Here is a 23,428-nt window from a genome sequence, read left to right as displayed (position 1 = left end):
AAAAGTACAGTTGGCCCACCATATCCATGGGTTCCACATTCATGAATTCAACCAACTGCAGATCAAAAATATTCAGAAAAAAATGGATGGTTACATCTGTACTGAATATGTACAGACTTATCTTGTCATTATTCTCTAAACAATTCAGTATACTATTTACACAGCATTTACACTGTATTAGTTATTATAAGTAATACAGAGATTATTTAAAGGGAGGCTGTGTGTAGGTTATATGCGAATACCCCATTCACCACTTTATGTAAGAGACTTGAGCCTTCATGGATTTTGGTACCTACAGAGTTCCTGGAACCAATCCCCCACAGATACTGAGGGACAACTATAATTACAATATTACTCATTGTAATTAAAATATGATCAAGAAAAAATTAACATCAGAAAATCAGTCAGAATAACCAAATTAAAAAGAATAAAGGAGAAAAATTATATGATCATTTCAATAAGTGATGAGGGAAAAGCATTTGAAAAAATTCAACATTTATGATTAACAATAAAAATTTTAAGGAAACAAGGAAACAGGAAGGAATTTCCTAACCTGAGAGATGGCATCCTACAGCTATCATCTTTCATAGCAACGAAATATTTAATGTTCTTCCCCACCAAAATCAGGATAAAGGCCAGGATGTCTACTCTAATCCTGTGTCCAACATTATACTGGCAGTAAGTAAAGGCAATAAGAAGACCAGAAAATGAAATTTAAGGAATGGATTGAAAAGGAAGAAATTAAGCTGTTTTATTTGCAGACAACATAAATGTACACACAAGATACTAATACAGTTACCAAACAACTACTAGATTATTAAAATTTAGCAAAGTCACAGGATTCAAGGTTAATGTACAAAAATCAGTAGTATATGTTTCTGTACACTAGCAACAAACAATTTGAAATGCAATACTTAAATAACAACTCAATTTACAAGATGATCAAAAAATATAAATTGCATAAAAGATATATCTAACAAAAGAAGGCCTATATGCCAAAAACTATAAAACATTACTCCAAGAAATTAAATAAGCTCTAACAAAATGCAGGAAAAGGTCACAGATTAGAAGACTCAATGTTGTCAGGATCTCAATTCATACAAAATTGTTCTATATATTAAATATCATCCTAATAAAAGTATCAACATGCTTTTCTGCACAAATTGAATCTAAAATACATAGAAAAGTAAAAGAAACTAGAGCAGCCAAAACAATCTCGAAAAAACACAGTGGGAAAATGCACATTTCCTAATTTTGAGCCTTCTATAAAGCTATAATAATCAAGACAATGTGGTTTTACAGTAAGGATTAAACAAACAGATCAATGGAGCACAACTAAGTATCCAGAATAGATGATACACATACGGTTAATTGATTTTTATCTAATATATAAATAAATTCAGGGAAAGGGAAGTCTTTCAAACAAATGATGCTAACATAACTGTATAAACTATAAAAAATTATAAACATTGACCCTTATTTCACACGTAAAAATTAATTCAAGATGTACAAGACAGAACTATAAAGCTTTGAGAACAAAAGAGAGAGAGAGCAAAGCAAGATGGTGGAACAGAAGGCTGCAAAAATTGGCCCCCGCCCCCAACGCAGGAACACCAAATTTAACAACTCTCTACACACATACACAAAACCTACATAAGAACCAAAAATCAGTTGAGCACTCAGAATACCTGGTTTCAATTTTATATTACTGAAAGACACACTGAAAAGGTCAGGAAAGACAGTCTTGAATTGTGGTCTCCACCCTTCCCCCATCGCCCAAGAGCTGTGTGGCACAGAGAATCTGTGTGCTTGGGGAGGGAGAATGCAGCAACTGTGAGACTTTGCACTGAACTTTGTGCTGCCCCATCATAGCAAAAAGCAGAACCGGGCTGCACCTACCTGACACCTGCCCACAGAGGAAGCATTTGGACTGGCCCTAACCAGAGGGGAATCGCTCAACCCAGCAGTCGGAACCTGAGTTCCGGCAAGCCTCATCACCACAAGCTGGAGTGCTCTGGGATTCTAAATAAACTTCAAAGGGAGTCTAGGCTACAAGGACTGCAGCTCCTAGGAGAGTCCTAGAGCTGAGCTGCGCTCAGAGCCAGTGGACCAGGGGAGCACATGACCTACTAAGACAGCAGCCAGGGCAGCTAATGGAGTGCATGCACCAACACTCCCCCAACCCCAGGCTGCACAGGTCGTGGCTTCACAAAAGACCCTTTCTTCACTTCAGGACAGGAGAGGGAAGAACAAAGAGAACTTTGTCTTGCATCTTGGATACCAGCTTAGCCACAGTAGGACAGGGCACAGAGCAGATCTGTGAGGACCCCATTCCAGGCTCCTGGATGACATTCCTAGACATGCCCTGGGCCAGAAGGTAACCTGATACCTTGAAGACAAGGACCCAGTCATGGCAGGACCAACACCTGCTGAATAAAGGGCCCCTGGGCCATGAATAACCAGCAGCAATACCCGGGAACTATGCCACGGACCTTTGGGTGAGACTCTGAGATGTGCTGGCTTAAGGTAAGACACAGCACACTCCCTGCTGTGGTAGCTACAATAACAGACTTCATCTACTTCATAAAAGCAAAGGGAAAAGTAAAGGAGACTTTGCCTAGCACCTTAGGTACCAGCTCAACCACAGTGGGGTGGAGCACCATGCAGGGTCCTAGGTCCCTTGGCTCTTGGATGGCATTTCTGGACCTGCCCTGGGCCAGAGGGGAGCCCACTGCCCTGAAGAGTGAGTCTCAGGCCTGGCAACCTTCACCACGAGCTGAATGAAGAGCCCTGGGGCTTTAAGTGAACATCAGTGGAAGCCTAGAAGTATGCCCTGTGGGTCTGTAGTGCTGGTGGCCACAGAGTGAGGCTCCTCAGCCTGTGGAAAGAGGAGGAAAGAATGGGAAGAACTGCACCTCATGCTTTGACTGCCAACTCAGCAGCAGTATAACAGAACACCAGGTAGACTTCTAAGGTTTCTGACACCAGTCTGTGGCTCCTAGATGGCATCTCTGGACCCACCTGGGGTCTGGAAGAACTCGCTGCCCTGAGGAAAGGACACAAGCCTGTCTCGCTTTGCCACCTGCTGATTGGACAGCTATAGGGCCTTGAGCAAACATAGTAGCCGGATAGTGGTAACAGCAGGACAAGACACAGTGCTGTGCAGGCTTCAGGTCTGACTAGCACAGTCACAGTGGTAGAGGACACAGGGGTGCTTGTGTCACCCTATCCCCACCTTTAGGTAGCTCAGAACAGACAGAGAGAGATTCTCTTTGTTTGGGAGAAAGTAAGGGAAGAGAACAAGAGCCTCTGCATGGTAATCCAGAGAATTCACCCACATCTTGTCCAAGACCATCAAGGCAGTACCTCTGCATGTCTGCAAGAACCAAGCATTACTAGGTTTGGGGTGGCCCCTAAAGCAGATACAGCTTAGATCACAACACTCAAGTCCTCTCAAATACCTGAAATAAGCCAGACATAGAAAGATAAACATCACATGTTCTCACTTATCTGTGGTATCTAAAAATTAAAACAACTGAACTCATGGAGATAGAGCATAGAAAGATGGTTACCTGAGGATGTGAAGGGTGGTGGGGGTGGAGGGAATGGGGATGGTTGATGGGTACAAACAAACAGAAAGAATGAATAAAACCTAATATTTGCTGGCACAACACGGTGACTGTAGTTATAGTAAAAAATAATTTGATGGTACATTTTAAAATGGCTAAAAGAGTATAATTGAGTTGTTTGAAACACAAAGGATAAATGCTTGAGGGGATGAATACCCCATTTACCCTGATGCAATTATTACTCAGTGCCTGTCTGTATCAAAATATCTCATGTATCCCATAAATATACTAACCTACTATATACCCATAAAATTTTTAAATTAAGAATTTTAAAAAAGAATAAAAAATAAATACATTCTTATCATTATAACCTTGGGGTAAACAGGCAAAGATTTCTTAAAGAGGATACAAAAAGCACTAAGCATAAAAAAGATAAGAAATTGCAATTTATTAAAATTCAAACTCCAGCATAAAAAGACAAGCCACAGACTGGGATAAATACTCCCAATATCTATTACCTGACAATGGACTCATAGCCAAAATACGTACAAATTCCTACAACTCAATTACTAAAAAAAAAAAAAAAAATTAAAAAATGAGTAGAAGACTTGAACAGACACGTCACAAAAGAAAATATGAGATCTAACACACATGTGGAAAAGGGCTCAATATTATTGATCATCAGGGAAACACAAATTAAAACCATAACAAGATACATTTTATATCTATTAGAATGGTTAAAAGTAACGAGACTGACAACACCAAATGTTAACAAAAATGTGAAGCAACTGGAAAACTTATGAACAACTGTGAAAGTATTATAGAGGTATTATTCACAATAGCCCAAAACTGGAGACCACCCAAATATTCATCAACAGAAAAAAAAATAAAACTTTATATTCATACAATGGAATCCTACTTAGCAATAAAGAAGACCCAACTACTATTATATGCAACAATAAACATGAATTTCAAAAGCCTTAGGCTAAGTGAAACCATATACAAAAAAAGCTACATCCTGGCCAGTTGCAGTGGCTCACGCCTGTAATCCCAGCACTTTGGGAGGCCGAGACAGGTAGATCACCTGAGGTTGGGAGTTCAAGACCAGCCTGACCAACATGGAGAAACCCCGTCTCTACTAAAAATACAAAATTAGCCAGGCGTGGTGGCACATGCCTGTAGTCCCAGCTACTCCGGAGGCTGAGGCAGGAGAATTGCTTAAACCTGGGAGGCGGAGGTTGCAGTGAGCCAAGATGGCGCTATTGCACTCCAGTCTGGGCAACAAGAGCGAAACTCTGTCTCAAAAAAAAAAAGCTATATCCTGTATAATCCTATCCATTTGAAATTTAAAAACATGTAAAACTCATTATGGTGACATAAATCACAACAATGATTGTCTATGGGTATGGGATGAAACAGAAGGGGGCCCAAGGAAACCCACTTGGAGGATGGAAATGCTATTCAGTTTGACTGGGTTATGATTACATAGGTATATATATTTATCAAAAATCACTGAATTATACACTGAAAATCTATGCATCTCATTGTATGCATAATTTTAGCTCAACAAAGTATTGTCAGGGAGAAAAAGAAAAAAACAAAACAACTTTAAACCAGACTTCTAGTTCAGGATGTCGGAATGACTACAGTATTTTTCTTCTCCCCATAAATGGATACTAGGAGGGAACATGAGAGGATGTTCTGGATCACTGGTATTGTTCTAGTTATCTTGTTCTAAATGATGATTATATAGGTGTTTCAACTTTGGGATAATTTATCTAATTATACTCATGATTTGTACATTCTTCTGTATATATGTTATATTCAATTATTTAAAATGAGCCAATGAATCAGGTACCCCCTAGAATCCACTGCTGTACAAAAGTTCTATCTAGCTACTGAATTTTCATTAAGGATGTTAAATTTACCAAATAATGGTTTGGTTTCTAAATCAAAACAAAAGTGAAAACACTCCTTAGCTCTGATGATCTGCATTAGTCCCAGTGTAGGCCTAAAATACCAGCTTTTCAGCTCCCAAAAAAATGCACACATGAAAGTGACTTCACAAAAGACTGTAAGATAGGTATACTCTAGGTAACCTCAAAGCATCCCAATAAAATATGAATCCATTTTCTTACCCCATCTTTATCCTGATATTCTATAGTATGTTTGCTGAAAATGTATCCACCATGCTTCTCAAAACAAACTTTTTTTTTTTTTTTTCTGAGATGCAGTCTTGCTCTGTCACCCAGGCTGGAGTGCAGTGGCGCGATCTCGGCTCACTGCAAGCTCCGCCTCCCGAGTTCACGCCATTCTCCTGCCTCAGCCTCCCGAGAAGCTGGGACTACAGGCACCTGCCACCACGCGGCGCTAATTTTTTTGTATTTTTAGTAGAGACAGGGTTTCACAGTGTTAACCAGAATGGTCTCTATCTCCTGACCTCGTGATCCACCCATCTCGTCCTCCCAAAGTGCTGGGATTACAGGCGTGAGCCACCACACCTGACCAATAAACTGTAACTTTTATACAATTTATGTGTCAGAGAGCTTGTTTTTGCCAAATCTTCATTTGGACCTCTGCTAGACTACCAAATTCCCCAAATATTTTTTGAGAATAACAACATGTAAAATCTGATGACTGAAGTGTTGTGAAGGTAGCTAAAGGTAGCTAAATTCAAAAATCAAAAATATATAATGCAGGCAATTAACACAACTATTCTATATTCTCTGATAGTATTTAGCAGTAGAGAAAACAGAGGGTGGGTTAATCAAGACAAATAAAGGTCAAGGTCACAAAGGAATTGGTGGGGATGGGGTGGTTTGGGAAGTTTAAATGAAATCACCAACTACGGGATCTGACAGTAAAAGAGGAGAAAATGAAACCAAGAGACTTAAATGACTAGGACCAAAAATCAAACAGCACATTTATCACAATTCAAGCAGCAAAAGTAGTAGAAAGGCAAGATGTTATAGTGAAAAAAGAAGAGTTTCAGAGTTCAAGACAGATTTCATCTACTTAATTGTATACCTGAAAATGAATATAGGAGTATCTACCATTAGAATTATCAACCTATTGTATGGTGCCTCACCCAAAGTAGAATCTGAATAAATAAAAGGTAACTGTTATAAGTTGATGAAGTAAATGCAAATTACTTTTAACTTTTACCTAGAAGACAATTACAAACTCACATCTACTGAGAAAAAAATAAAACTTATTCCAAGCTAACTATAAATAACATATAGCCCAATTGATATTTTTAGATTATCCAATCAAATGTTCTCTTCTTTTCTTAAAGCTAAATTAAAGTTGATTGGACAGATATTACACATGCAAATATATAACCATATATACTCAAAACAAAATTTTACTTTTTTCTGGAGCAATTTTAAATCACAAGTACATTGGTTTATATAATTTTGTTCTACATCTGTAGAATTTCTACACTGCCCTTATAACTCAATATTGACCACAATGAGATTAATCACAAATCTAAAGAAGGCAGATAACTTATAAAAATAGATTTGGTCTTCTTACTGCAGACACAGCCAAAGCAAGAAAACAGTATCAAGTAAGACAATAGAATTTTTAGTACTCACAAGCAATGGGAAAGATTAAATCATGTTAACAGTGAAGTTTGGTCTTGGCACCACATTAACTCATTAGGTGCCCGCCATATTACGCATTATACATTCATCCCATCAACTGATTCCTGAATGCAAATTTTAACAATTCTCCAATCAGCAAATGTATTAACCACAGCTTTGCCAATGATAAAATTATATTTAAAGCAATATTCTTACCTGCCTCAACAATTTCTCAATGGCCGACATTACCATAAGGCCTCTCCAAACTACTGGTTCACTTTCTTCAACCAGAAAGCCCATAGACATACTGCAACAGTAATATAAAAATACAACTAATTTGTATAAATTAATCAACATTATTGTGGAAAGTAACATTAAAAATATATATATGCTCACCAAGCAATACCATAATTCAAGAGAGGCCTCATTAGGTTGCCTGGAAAAAAAAAAAATCCTCTCTTTTAGAACAATAAAACACAATACATAAACATTCTGAATTGGGTTTTTTTTTCATCTTTTTAGAAATATTTTTTTAATTAACAAATTGCATATGTTTACAGGGTACAACACAATGTTATGATACATGTCTACATTGTAGTAGAATAATAATAATAAGGAAATAAATAATAAACCATGCTAATTAGCATTCCACATCACCTCACATATTCTTTCTTTGCAGCAAAAACATTTAAAGTCTACTCTTTTAACAATGTTGAAATATACAAAAAATGATTGTTAACAATAGTCACCATGCTGCGCAACAGATCACTAGAACTTATTCCCCCTGTCTAACTGAAACTTCGCACCACTTGACTAACAACTCCCCTTTGCCCGTCCATCCTTCCAGGATCAAAGAATACCAAACTGGAAATACAGATAGGCTACTCATATTGTGCAATTTAACTTTCAACTAAATATAACTCAATTTGCAACAGTTTAAACATTATACCAAGCATACTACTACTATTCCCAATAGACACAACATTGATAAATAGTTGGGACATAATTTTATTAAGAAATACTTCAAATACAATTTTAAATATGTTTCTAAAAAACAGCCTCAATACCAGGCACAGTGGGAGGCCAAGGTGGGTGGATGACTTGAGGTCAGGAGTTCGAGACCGGCCTGGCCAACATGGTAAACTGCTGTCTCTACTAAAAATACAAAAATTAGCTGGGCATGGTGGTGCATGCCTATAGTCCCAGCTATTCAGGAGGCTAACATGAAAGAATCGCTTGGACCTGGGAGGCAGAGGTTGCAGTGAGCCCACATTGTGCCACTGCACTCCAGCTGGGTGACAGAGCAAGACTCTGTCTTGAAAAAAATAAATAGCCTCAATAAAACAACTCAACTACAATTTTTAAATGTTTCTAAAAAATAGCCTCAATAACTAATTTTGTCCACCAATTTTATTCATATACTAAGATACATAAATATATAAATTATATATATATGCTAATCTAATATATGCATACATGTATGTGTATATTTGCATGCACACACACACACACACACACACACACACACACACACACATCTAATCAGTCCTTCCTACACTGGAGTGTTACTACTTATTTGTTCCTTTACTTAGCTTAAAAAGTATAAAAATCCACAAAGGAGAAAAACTCAATTTTGAAATCTGAGATGAAAAAATGCATTAATCTGTAGAGAAAAGCAATCTACTGCTTATAGTGAAGTAAAAAAAATCCTTTATATAGTCAACAAATGATTACAATAAAATATAATTGGCTTTATCAAACTATGTATGCGATCAACTTCCCCCTCACTCTTGCTTTCATATCCTACTTCTCTACCATAACAAATATGATTTGGACAAGTATTGGGCAAAAAGTTTAGGACAAAGTCACAAAACCTAGGAGTATCCTGTTTTCAGATTTCAAGATATGTTCTTCAGGGTTTTTCCCCTCTGTAAAGAGACTGAGACTGAAAACTGTATAAAGCATATATGCATGGATTATATAAGAAATCCTCTGCCATATTCCATTCATTGAATCTCTACTCAAAGAAAAAGCCGTGGTCCTTCATTAAAGGAATACTCAATGAGTGTATGTTTATCGTTTCCTTCTTTAATTTCTGGCTAAACTAACTAGCTCAATCTCCCCGTACCTAATTTGAAAGCACTATTTTTCTTCTATGTAATTTTCTCAATTCTTTCCAAAGCACCCAATTATAACCTTTCACTATCATGGTTGGCAATATTTTTTGCCATTTTCTTCAATTACCATATGAATACAGATTAAAGAATCTGAATTATCACATGCTTTTTCACCTTTGATCTGCTAAAACGGTGAGTTACACTAAGAGATTTTTCCTAATTTGGAACCAAACTTGCTTTCCTGGATTAAACCCAATTTAATTATAATGCAGTTATTTTATAGAATGCTGAATTTGGTCTGCTAATGTTTGCTTAACATGATATCAGTATGTCAAAGAGATAGCTGCACTCCTATGTTTACTGCAGCACTATTCGCAATAGTCAAGATATGAAATCAACCTAAATGTCCAACATTAGATGAACGGATAAAGAAAATTTGGTATATAGACACAATAGAATACTATTCATCCATTAAAAAGAACGAAACCTAACTAACTAGGGAGGTGAAAAATCTCTACAATGAGAATTACAAAACACTGCTCAAAGAACACAGAGATGAGACAAATAAATGGAGAAACATCCCATGCACATGGATAGGAATAATCAATAACATTAAAATGACTGCACTCCCCAAGGCAATTTACAGATTCAATGCTATTCCTATCAATCTACCAATGACATTCTTCACAGAACTAGAAAAAACTATTTTAAAATTCATAGGCAACCAAAAAATAGCCCAAATAGCCAAGGTAATCCAAAGCAAGAAAACAAAGCTGGAGGAATCATGGTACCCAACTTCAAACTATACTACAGGGCTACAGTAACCAAAACAGCATGGTATTGGTACAAAAACAGGCACATGGACCAGTGGAACAGAATAAAGAGTCCAGAAATAAGGCCACACAACTACACCCATCTGATCTTCAATAAAGCTGACAAAAACAAGCAACGGGGAAAGGATTCTCTATTCCATAAATGGTGCTGGGATAACTGGCTAGTCATAAGAAGAAGATTGAAGCTGGACCCCTTTCTTACACCATACACAAATATCAACTCAAGATGGATTAAAGACTTAAATGTAAAAGCCAAAACTATAAAAATCCTGGAAGACAACCTAGGTATTACCATCCTGGACATAGGAATGGGCAAAGATTTCATGACAAAGAAAGCAAAAGCAATCACAACAAAAGCAAAAATTGACAAGTGGGATCTAATTAAATTTAAGAGATTCTGCACAGCAAAAGGAACTATCAACAGAGTAAACAGACAACCTATAAAATGGTTGTAAAAATATTTGTAAACTATACATCTGACAAAGGTCCAATATCAAGCCTCTATAAGGAAGTTAAATTTACGAGAGAAAACCCCATTAAAAGTGGGCAAAGGACATGAACAGACACTTCTCAAAAGAAGACATACATGTAGCCAACACACATATGAAAAAAAGATCAATATCACTGATCATGAGAGAAATGCAAATAAAGACCACAGTGAGATACCAACTCACACCAGTCAGAATGGCTATTATTAAAATATCAAAAAATAACAGATGTTGGCAACGTTACAGGGAAAAGGCAACACCTACACACTGGTGATGGAAGTGTAAATTAGCTCAACCATTCTGGAAAGCATATGGTGATTCCTCAAAGAGCTAAACACAGAATTACCATTCAACCCAGCAATCCCATTACTGGGCATATACCCAGAGGAATATAAATCATTCTACCATAAAGACACATGCACACAAATATTCACTGCAGCACTATTCACAATACCGAAGACATTAAATCAACCTAAATACCCATCAATGACAGACTGGATAAAGAAAATGTGGTACATATACACCATGGAATACTAGGCAGTCATAGAAAAAAAAAACAAGATCATGTCTTTTGCAGGAAGATGGATAGAGCTGGAGGCCATTTTCCTTAGCAAACTAATGCAGGAACAGAAACCCAAATACCACGTGTTCTCATCCACAAGTGGGAGCTAAATGATAAGAACTTACGGACACAAAGAAGGAAACAACAGACAGTGGGGTCTACTTGACAGGGGAAAATCGGAGGAGGAAGAGAGCAAAAAACGTAACTATTGAGTACTAGGTTTAATATCTGGGAAATGAAATATGTACAACAAACCCCTGTGACATGTGTTTAGCTAAGTAACAAACCTTCATATGTACTCATAAACATAAAAGTTTAAAAGAAAAAGAAAAGGAATGAAATTCTGTCATTTTCACAAACATGAATAAGCCTGGAGAACATTAAGTGAAATAAACCAGACACAGAAATTCAAACACTACATGCATTAACAATAAGGTATTGTGTATCTCAAAACAGCTTACAATATTTTAAACGTTCCCACAAGAAGGAAATAATGTTTGAAGTGATTAATCTGCTCATTACCTTGATTTAATTATGATACAATGCAATACATACACTGACACATCAAATTGTGTCCCATAAATATATGCAATTATGTGTCAATTAAAAATAAAAATAAAGCCAGGCATAGTGGTGCATGCCTGTAGTCTTGGCTACTCAGGAGGCTGAAGTTGGACAGTCAATTGAGCCCAGGAGTTTGAGTCCAGCCTGAGTAACATAGTGAGACCCCATCTCTAAAAATAAAATAAATAAAATCAATTTAAAATTTAATAAATAAGGAGCAGGGCAAGACGGTCAAATAGGAACAGTTCTGGTCTGCAGCTCCCAGCGGAGACCAATGCAGAAGGCAGGAGATTTCTGCATTTCCAACTGAGATACCCAGTTATTCTCAATGGAACTCGTTAGACAGTGAGGGCAGCCCACTGAGGGTAGGCAGAAGCAGCGTGGGGTGTCACCTCACCTGGGAAGTGCAAGGGGCTGGGGACCTCCCTCCCTTAGCCAAGGGAAGCCCTGAGGGACTGTGCTATCCAGCTCAGCTACTAGGCTTTTCCTACGGTTTTTGCAACCTGCAGGCCAGGAGATTCCCTCAAGTGCCTACACAACCAGGGCCCTGGGTTTCAAGCACAAAACTGGGCAGGTGCTTGGGCAGACACTGAGCTAGTTGCAGGAGTGTTTTTTCATACCCCAATGGCACCTGGAACCCCAGTGAGACAGAACCGTTCACTCCCCTGGAAAGGGGCTGAAGCCAGGGAGCCAAGTGGTCTTAGTGAGTCCCACCCCTACAGAGCCCGGCAAGCTAAGATCCACTGGCTTGAAATTCTAGCTGCCAGCACGGCAGTCTGAAGTCAACCTGGGACAATAGAGCTTGGTGCGGAGAGGGGCGTCAACCAATACTGAGGCTAGAGTAGGTGGTTTTCCCCTCACCATATTAAGGAAGCCACCAGGAAGTTCAGACTGGGTGAAACCCACCACAGTGCAGCAAAGCAGCTGTGGGCAGACTGCCTCTCTAGATTCCTTCTCACTGGGCAGGGAATCTCTGAAAGAAAGGCAGCAGCCCTAGTCAGGGGCGTAAAGATAAAACCCCCATCTCCCTGGGACAGAGCACCTGGGGGAAGGGGCAGCCGTGGGCACAGCTTCAGCTGACTTAAACATTCCTGCCTGCCGATGCTGAAGAGAGCAGGGGCTCTCCTAGCACTGCATTTGAGCTCTGCTAAGGGACAGACTGCCTCCTCAAGTGGGTCCCTGACACCTGTGCCTCCTGACTGGGAGACACCTCCCAGCAGGAGTTGACAGACACCTCATACAGGACAGCTCCAGCTGGCACCTGGTGGGTGCCCCTCTAGGACGAAGCTTCCAGAGGAAGGAACAGGCAGCAATCTTTGCTGTTCTGCAGTCTCTGCTAGTGATACCCAGGCAAACAGGATCTGGAGTGGACCTCCAGCAAACTCCAGCAGACCTGCAGAAGAGGGGCCAGACTGTTAGAAGGAAAACTAACAAACAGCAATAACATCAACATTAACAAAAAGCATGCCCATGCAAAAAACCTATCCAAAGGTCATCAGCATCAAAGATCAAAGGTAGATAAATCCACAAAGATCAGGACAAAAATGAAGAAAATTCCAAAAACCAGAATGCCTCTTATCCTCCAAATAATCACAACTCCTCTGCAGCAAGTGCACAAAACTGAACAGAGAAAAGAGTATGATGAATTGACAGAAGTAGGCAGAAAGTGGGTAATAATAACAAACTCCTGTGAGCTAAAGGAGCATGTTCTAACCCAATGGAAGGAAGCTAAGAACCTTGATAAAAGGTTACAGGAAAGGCTAACTAGAATAACCAGTTTAGAGAAGATAAATGACCTGATGGTGCTGAAAAACACAGCATGAGAACTTCGTGAAGCATACACAAGTATCAACAGTCGAATTGATCAAGAGGAAGAAAGGATATCAGAGATTGAATATCAATTTAATGAAATAAAGCATGAAGACAAGATTACAGAAAAAGAGTGAAAAGGAAAGGACAAAGCCTCCAACAAATATGGGACTATGTGAAAAGACCAAACCTACGACTGATTGGTGTACCTGAAAGTGATGGGGAGAATGTAACCAAGCTGGAAAACACTCTTCAGGATATTATCCAGGAGAACTTCCCCAACCTAGCAAGACAGGCCAACATTCAAATTCAGGAAATATAAACACTTCTAAGATAATCCTCGAGAAGAATAACCCCAAGACACACAATCATCAGATTCACCAAGGTTGAAATGAAGGAAAAAATGTTAAGGGCAGTCAGAGAGAAAGGTCAGATCACCTACAAACAGAAGCCCATCAGATTAACAGTAGATCTCTCTGCAGAAACCCTACAAGCCAGAAGAGAGTGGGGGCCAACATTCGACATTCTTAAAGAAAAGAATTTTCAACCCAGAATTTCATATACGGCCAAACAGCTTCATAAGTGAAGGAGAAATAAAATCCTTTAGAGACAAGCAAATGCTGAGGGATTTTGTCACCACCAGGCCTGTTGTACAAGAGCTCCTGAAGGAAGCACTAAATATGGAAAGGAAAAACCAGTACCAGCCACTACAAAAACATATCAAAATATAAAGACCAATGACACTATGAAGAAACCACATCAACTAATGTGAAACATAACCAGCTAGTATTATGATCAAATTCACACATAACAATATTAACCTTGGCTCACGCCTGTCATCCCAGCACTTTGGGAGGCCGAGGCGAGCAGATCACAAGGTCATGAGTTTGAGACCAGCCTGACCAATATGGTGAAACCCTGTCTCTACTAAGAATACAAACATTAGCCGGGCATGGTGGTGCATACCTGTAGTCCCAGCTACTCAGGAGGCTGAGGCAGAAGAATTGTTTCAACCTGGGAGGCAGAGGTTGCAGTGAGCTGAGATTGCACCACTGCACTCCAGCCTGGGAGACAAAGGGAGATTCCATCTCAAAAATATACACACACACACATAAAAAATATAAATGGGCTAAATGCCCCAATTAAAAGACACAGACTGGCAAATTGGGTAAAGAGTCAAGACCCATCAGTGTGCTGTATTCAGGAGACCTATCTCGTGCAAAGACACACATAGGCTCAAAATAAAGGAATGAATGAATATTTACCAGGCAAATGGAAAGCAAAAAAAAAAAAAAAAAAAAAAAAAAGCGGGGGTACAATCCTAGTCTCTGATAAAACAGACTTTAAACCAACAAAGAACAAAAAAGACAAATAAGTGAATTACATAATAGTAAATGGATCAATGCAACAAGAAGCACTATCTTAAATATATATGCACCCAATACAGGAGCACCCAGATAGTTCTTAGAGACCTACAAAGAGACTTAGACTCCCACACAGTAACAGTGGGAGACTTTAACACCCCACTGTCAATATTAGACAGATCAACAAGACAGAAAATTAACAAGGAGATTCAGGACTTGAACTCAGCTCTGGACCAAACAGACCTAATAGACATCTACAGAACTCTCCACCCCAAATCAAGAGAATACACATTCTTCTTAGCACCACATCGCACTTATTCTAAAATTGACCACATAATTGGCAGTAAAACACTCTTTGCCAAATGCAAAAGAATGGAAATCATAACAAACAGTCTCTCACACCATGGTGCAATCAAATTAGAACTCAGGATTAAGAAACTCAATCAAAACCGCACAACTACGTGGAAACTGAACAACCTGCTCCTGAATGACTACTACTGGGTAAATAATGAAATTAAGACAGAAATAAATCAGTTCTTTGAAACCAATGAGTTCAAAGATACAATGTACCAGAATCTCTAGGACACAACTAAAGCGGTGTTTAGAGGGAAATTTATAGCACTAAATGCCCACATCAGAAAGCTAGAAAGATCTAAACTAGACACCTTAACATCACAATTAAAAGAACTAGAGAAGCAAGAGCAAACAAATTCAAAAGCTAGCAGAAGACAAGAAATAACTAAGATCAGAGAAGAACTGAAAGAGATAGAGACATGAAAAACCCTTCAAAAAATCAGTGAATCCAGGAGCTGGTTTTTTTGAAAAGATTAACAAAATGGATAGACCACTAGCCAGACTAAGAAAGAAGAAAAGAGAGAGGAATCAAATAGACACAATGAAAAATGATGAAAGGGATATCACCACTGATCCCACAGAAATACAGACTACCATCAGAGAATACTATAAACACCTCTACGCAAATCAACTAGAAAATCTAGAAGAAATGGATAAATTCCTGTACACATATACCCGCCCAAGACTAAACTAATACCAGAATAGACCAATAACAAATTCTGAAATTAAGGCAGTAATTAATAGCCTAACAACCAAAAAAAGCCCAGGACCAGACAGATTCACAGACAAATTCTACCAGAGGTACGAAGAGGAGCTGCTACCATTCCTTCTGAAACTATTCCAAACAATAGAAAAGAGGGACTCCTCCCTAATTCATTTTATGAGGCCAGCATCAGCCTGATACCAAAACCTGGCAGAGACACACACACAAAAAAGGAAATTTTAGGCCTATATCCCTGATGAACATCGATGTGAAAATCCTCAATAAAATGCTGTCACACCAAATCCAGAGGCACATCGAAAAGCTTATCCACCACGATCAAGTTGGCTTCATCCCTGGGATGCAAGGCTGGTTCAACATACACAAATCAATAAACGTAATCCATCACATAAACAGAACCAATGACAAAAACCACATGATTATCTCAATAGATGCAGAAAAGGCCTTCGACAAAATTCAACAGCCCTTTATGCTAAAATCACTCAATAAACTAGTTATTGATGGAATGTATCTCAAAATAATAAAAGCTATTTATGACAAACCCATAGCCAATATCATACTGAATGGGCGAAAGCTGGAAGCATTCCCTTTGAAAACCAGCAGAAGACAAGGATGCCCTCTCTCACCACTCCTGCTCAACACAGTATTGGAAGTTCTGGCCACAGCAATCAAGCAAGAGAAAGAAATAAAGTGTATTCAAATAGGAAGAGAGGAATTCAAATTGTCTCTGCAGATGACATGATTTTTTTTAAAAAAAAGCCCCATTGTCTGAGTCCAAAAACTCCTTAAGCTGATAAGCAACTTCAGCAAAGTCTCAGAATATAAAATTAATGTGCAAAAATCACAAGCATTCCTATACACCAATAACAGACAAACAGAGAGCCAAATTGTGAGTGAACTCCCATTCACAATTGCTACAAAGAACATAAAATACCTAGGAATACAACTTACAAGGGACGTGAAGGACCTCTTCAAGGAGAACTACAAACCACTGTTCAAGGAAATGAGAGGACACAAACAAATGGAAAAATATTCTGTGTTCATGGATAGGAAGATTCAATATCGTGAAAATGGCCATACTGCCCAAAGTAATTTATAGATTGAATGCTATTCCCATCAAGCTACCATTGACTTTCTTCATAGAATTAGAAAAAACTACATTATATTTCATATGGAATAAAAAAAGAGCCTGTATAGCCAAGACAATCCTAAGCAAAAAGAACAAAGCTGGAGGCATCAGGCTACCTGACTTCAAACTATATTACAAGGCTACAGTAACCAAAACAGCATGGTACTGGTACCAAAACAGATATATGGACCAATGGAACAGAACAGAAGCCTCAGAAATAACACTACACACCTACGACCACCTGACCCTTGACAAACCTGACACAAACAAGCAATGGGAAAAGGATTCCCTATTTAATGAACAGTGTCGGGAAAACTGGCTAGCCATATGCAGAAAACTGAAACTAGACCCCTTCCTTACACCTTATACAAAAATTAACTCAAGATGGATTAAAGACTTAAATATAAGACCTAAAACCATAGAAGCCCTAGAAAAAACCTAGGCAATACCATTCAGGACATAGGCATGGGCAAAGCCTTCATGACTAAAACACCAAAAGCAATGGCAACCAAAGCCAAAATTGACAAATGGGATCTAATTAAACTAAAGAGCAAAAGAAAACTATCATCAGAGTGAACAGGCAACCTACAGAATGGGAGAAAATTTTTGCAATCTATCCATCTGACAAAGGTCTAATAAACAGAATGTACAAGGAACTCAAACAAATTTACAAGAAAAAAACAACCCCATTAAAAAGTGGGTGAAGGATATGAACAGACACTTCTCAAAAGAAGACATTTATGTGGCCAACAAACATATGAAAAAATGCCCATCATCACTGGTCATTAAAGAAATGCAAATCAAAACCACAATGAGATAGCATCTCATGCCAGTTAGAATGGCGATCATTAGAAAGTCAGGAAACAACAGATGCTGGAGAGGATGTGGAGACACAGGCACGTTTTTACACTGTTGTTGTACCATTTGACCCAGCAATCCCATTACTGGGTATATACCCAAAGGATTATAAATCATTCTACTATAAAGACACATGCACATGTATATTTATTGCAGCACTATTTACAATAGCAAAGACTTGGAACCAACCCAAATGCCCATCAGTGATGGACTGGATAAAGAAAATGTGGCAAATATGCACCACAGAATACTACACAGCCATAAAAAGGATGAGCTCATGTCCTTTGCAGGGACATGGATAAAGCTGGAAACCATCATTCTCAGCAAACTAACACAGGAACAAAAACACCAAACACCACATGTTCTCAATCATAAGTGGTAGTTGAACAATGAGAACAGATGGACACAGGGAGGGAAACATCACATACCGGGGCCTGTCAGTGGGTGGCGGGCAGAGGGAAGGGATAACATTAGGATAGATAACCTAATGCATGTGGGGCTTAAAACCTAGATGACAGGTTGACAGATGCAGCAAACCACCATGGCACTTGTATAGGTATGTAACAAATCTGCACATTCTGCACATGTATCTCAGAACTTAAAGTATAATAAAAGAAAGTAAAATAAAATAAAAATAAAAAATTAATAATTTTAATGCATATTTTAATTACTGTAGTTAATACATGATAAATTATAAATTGAAAGCTCAGAAATGTGAGCAGATTCATCACTATGTTAAATGTGTTTCTTTAAAATCTAACAGGTACTCACTTTGGCAGCACCTAAACTGAAATTGGAATAATACAGAAGATTAGTGTGGCCCCTGCAGAAGGATGATATGGAAAATTTAACAAAGAAAAAAGCACACTGAAATAAAAATGTATAGCATATACATTAAAAAGAAAATCATAAGCAAAGATATTAGAAAAGATAGAACTTTGTTGTAATAGAGTGAGAAGGATGCAGCATTGAGGCAACTAAAATAGTTATCTTTTCTTATGTATCAGTAAACAAAATTAAAATTGCCTAAAAGCATTTTGCTTTAATTATAACAATTACTAGAAATGGGCCAGGTGCGGTGGCTCACACCTGTAATCCCAGCACTTTGGGAGGCCGAGGCAGGTGGATCATGAGGTCAGGAGATTGAGACCATCCTGGACAACACGGTGAAACCCCGTCTCTACCAAAAATACAAAAAATTAGTTGGGCGTGGTGGTGAGCGCCTGTAGTACCAGCTACTCGGGAGGCTGAGGCAGGAGAGTGGCGTGAACCCAGGAGGCAGAGGTTGCAGTGAGCCAAGATCATGGCACTGCACTCTAGCCTGGGTGACAGTGCGAGACTGTCTCGGAGAAAAACAAAAAATTACCAGAAATGAAATGTTGGCATAGTCTGAAGCCATATTTTTTAGTTAATTAAGAAAGACTCTAAGCAACAATTCATGATTACAGGTAAAAGTAAGTTTCTTTGCCTTAGAATTTTATTTTTTAAAAATGTGTACAGCAACTCCTCCACATAAACTTAATAGAAAAACTTACAAGGTACTAACAAGTGAAAGTTAACAAAGAAACTTTGGAATCCACTGCCCTGTGAATAACAGCTTTTTGAAGAGGCCATTACTAGCTGAACTTATCATGATACAGATCATTATTTCCTACCTCCTCATATTTTCATAAGAGCTCATGTATTGAAGCATAAAAGATTCTTACTGTAAGTCAAACTATTTCAAGTTGCCACAATGCTGCATCCTTCTCACTCTAATACAACAAAGTTATATCTTTTCTAATAGGTGTGAATTTAATTAATCTTTTGTATGTAACCAGTTGGTTTCAAACAAATCTAGGGACTGCTTTTATATTATAAATTAATTGTTAAACTAGAATAAATGCCACCGTGACCACATCAAACTAAAGAGCTAGGTAAAAAGGAAACAGGCATAAGAAGAGCTGCTTTACATCTTCCTATTAAAGTTGACATCTTTACATGTTCCAGAGATAACTCTGATCTAGAATCAGATCTTCTTTTTATAGGAATCCCATTGTTCATGAATCAACTATGTAGTAGATGTCACCATGTACTTGGTATTAGCAATAAGCCTTAGAAACGTTTGTACTTTCTACTCTGTTCCCTGGCTCCAAAAATAAAGAGTTTTAAATGTAGCTGAACACCATGGTTCAGGAATATATGTCTAAAACAACATTATAACTTGAAATCATTTAACTAGCGGTATTAAATCCATTTTTTAAAATGGGGACAGAGTATAATCAAGAATATACAACCTCATTTTATAAATTTTAAATAATATTCAAACACAGGGTAAAGTAAAAGAAAAAATATTTTTAAAGTTTTATAAAAAATAAACCTGTATTCATATCTTAAAAGACATGCAAAGATACAAGAATGTTTAGAGAGGAAAGGGCATCCAGTACAAATTTTACAATTTCACTTCTCACCAGCTACTTCTCTAGTCCTTCCTTTCTGAAACCAAGGTCCTTTCTAATGAGAAATCAGATGCAAGAAAAGGAGTCACATGCATAATTGTTCTCTCAGAAGAACTTTATGCAGCTGTGTGAGACAAAATGGTTCCACCAAAAAATACTAGTACCAGCAGAGGTTTACAATGCTCTACCTATTTACCTAGAAGAAAAGAAGGATTTAAAGAGAGAAGGTAAGTAAAGACTAGAAAGTGGAATGGGTCAAAACTCAAAACTTGAGCCATCAACCTGGACAGCCAAAAGGCAATAAAATACTGCTGTATCTAAAAGCGGAAATGAGGGAGGAAGTAGAAAATCTGAGAAAGGAGCAGAAAATAAGACTATGAAGAAAATCATGTTTTTGTAATGTTATGGCTTCTATTACTCTTAATATTAAAATTCCATTTATCTTCAGCATACTTTTCTCTTTTGTACCATCTTGGAACCCTACTATGCCCATCTCAGGCATCCTACCATCTAAAAGCTGAAAGCCATTCAGGCATATCTTTCCTTTAATCCAACCTATTTTTCAGTTTTAAAAAAATCCTCCTCTTTTCCAATTCATCCTTTCCACAGTCAAAACTCTCATTTTCTCACGTAGACAGACTGCATTAGGAAAATCATCTGGCTCAAGTAGATCACATTGAGAACTTCAGCTTTTCAGAAAATCTAAGTATTTTTTAAATAGAAACTATTAGCTCACTAGAATATAAATGGGAAAGAATGCATAAGGGATATTTTGGAGCAGGGGCGATACATCAGATTCTTTTCTACTCTGGGGCTAATTCACTGAGTACAGATATAAACTTGATATCTCACTTCTAAAACTTGCCATCTTATATTAGAAAGTTTAACAGGATGTAATAAAAGGAAGGCTAGAAACAAATAAGACATACTAGGACTTAAAGCAAAGATAATAAACACAGTTTACATACTGTTACTCCAGCAACCCATACACAACCATTTCCTGCCTCCAGCCTATTTTATATGTGCCTTGTCACCAATAATTGATCATAGCATTCTTCCCTGCTAAAACCAGGTAGAGTCTGAGAATCTTTTCAACATTATGTCCCAGGTAGTCAGTTGGTATTTAAGATGAAAACTATACGTCATCTCCAAGTTGTCAGGCATCTGGGAGAGAAAAATTTTAAAGATGACAGAAAGAACCACTTATATTCAGTCCAAAAAAAAAAAAACAATAGTAGCAGTTACATCACATAGTCACAAAGCACTACATTTATTTTAGATACTTTAGATATTTTATTTCACTGAATCCTTACAACAGCCTTATGGGGCAAGAAATCTCTCCATTTTACAGTTGGGGAAAGTCAAGGTTATCCTCAGCCTTCTCTCTGCTTATCTAATCCCCTTCTTCCATGGCAGCCTCCAAAACAGCTCTCCATAACTATTCCCTCTTCTAATCTCCTTTAGCATCTGACACTTAATAAATGTTATCCTCTATGATTATTTATCTTTTTATGCCTTTATCCTGCCTCACCATCTAAATACTACATTCCCATTGATTAGTATAGAAAGTGCTCATAAACATGTTCATATAATGTCAAAAACAATTCTGTAAACAGCTAAAGAGTCCACAGTAAATAGCTATTAAAGGAGGCACGGTGGCTCACGCCTGTAATCCCAGCACTTTGGGAGGCCAAGCCAGGTGGATCACTTGAGGTCAGGAGTTTAAGACCATCCTGGCTAACATGGCGAAACCCCGTCCCTACTAAAAATACAAAGATTAGCTGGCATGGTAGCGCGTGCCTGAAGTCCCAGCTACTCAGGAGGCTGAGGTGGGAAAATCACTTGAACCCCGAAGGTGGAGGCTGCAGTGAACTGAGATCGTGCCACTGCACTCCAGCCTGGGTGACAGAGACTCCCTCTCAAAAAAAAAAAAAAAAAAAAAGCTATTAAAGAAAACTTCCATAACCTATATTCGATCATCAGGCATTTTTAGTGCAGTGAAATATTATTTATTATCATAAATTAGTCACTATCTGTGACCTTGGGCAAACTGTCTTCATATAGCAAATGAAGTCTTTATATGACATACTGCATATGGAATAGCTGAAAATCAGAAAATTAAACTAACCTGCCCAAAGTTAAAAAGCTAGCAACAGAAACATTAAGTATTTCAGTTAAGGCCTGTTTGTTCATAAGTGCCATATTCTATTCACATACATATCCAAGAAGCAGGAGGTTTACAGTTACTCCAACATACATGAGATTAATAAATAACACACAGTTGAAAGGTTAGCTAATATGAAAACAGGTTTCTTTCTATTGCTTGAAGATGCCCAGACAATTTCCCTGGAATGATTTAACAGTGTTCTGATATATCAAGTTACTCTGTAATTAATATGAATCATCTTTTAAACAGTAGTTGATTTTTTTGGTTTGTTCTGACATATCTTTTAGGTAGATTTCTGTTATTCTCAATCTTTCTGTTTACAGGGGACATTTCCAGCCTTATCAAATTCATATGATGTATAAGACTCTTTTTCTTCTATTAGTTCTGACTTCTAAAATTCTCAAGTTTTTGAAGTAGCAAATTCTCAAGTTTTTGAAGTAGCATTTTTAAGTAGCAATAGTAAGCTACAAGTATAAGGAATTCAAGAGCTGGAATTTAAAAACTCACTAGCAATACATACCCATGGGTAGTAAAAAAGAAGAGTGTTGAGCAGCAAGTTAGAAAAATATGAGCGACATACTGAGATAAGAAAAAGATATCTGTAACAATGGCTAAACACAAAATTACACTTGTTATAGTGACCAAAATCCCTGTTAATGTGTGTATTATGAAGCATGAAAAAACCTGTTTAAGGCTTTAACCTGTATTAAACATTTTAAAAAGACAAAATTATGACTGCCTGCATAAAAAGACCCAATGAAGGACAAAAATAGAATACAATAGAAAATAAATAGAGGTACAGTCAAAGACAAGACACTGGCTTCAGTGTGGCCTTTATAACATTGTGGCTATAAGACTTATATAAACTGAA

At 37.8% G+C, this 23,428-nt stretch overlaps 1 protein-coding gene and 1 non-coding gene across 3 annotated transcripts in view; one reads left to right on the top strand and one right to left on the bottom strand.

Moving 5' to 3' along the window:
* The window catches only part of NUBPL (nucleotide binding protein like), a 254,576-nt gene that overhangs the window by 175,274 nt on the left and 55,874 nt on the right, over positions 1-23,428 (bottom strand). The window contains exons 5-6 of one of the 2 annotated variants that reach the window (XM_003263684.3): positions 7,550-7,589; positions 7,370-7,460 (exon numbers count right to left, since the gene is read on the bottom strand). In XM_003263684.3, coding sequence (XP_003263732.1) covers positions 7,370-7,460; positions 7,550-7,589 — 131 coding nt within the window. The remainder of the gene's footprint in view (positions 1-7,369; positions 7,461-7,549; positions 7,590-23,428) is intronic. The other variant, XM_030813147.1, reaches the window with a different exon arrangement.
* LOC115836035 lies at positions 18,716-18,821 on the top strand. The gene has a single exon (XR_004031037.1). It is a non-coding gene; the product is annotated as a U6 spliceosomal RNA (small nuclear RNA).

This window comes from Nomascus leucogenys, chromosome 1a (genome assembly GCF_006542625.1).
Source record: "Nomascus leucogenys isolate Asia chromosome 1a, Asia_NLE_v1, whole genome shotgun sequence".
Taxonomy (NCBI): domain Eukaryota; kingdom Metazoa; phylum Chordata; class Mammalia; order Primates; family Hylobatidae; genus Nomascus; species Nomascus leucogenys.
This window is presented reverse-complemented; position numbering and strand designations above follow the sequence as displayed.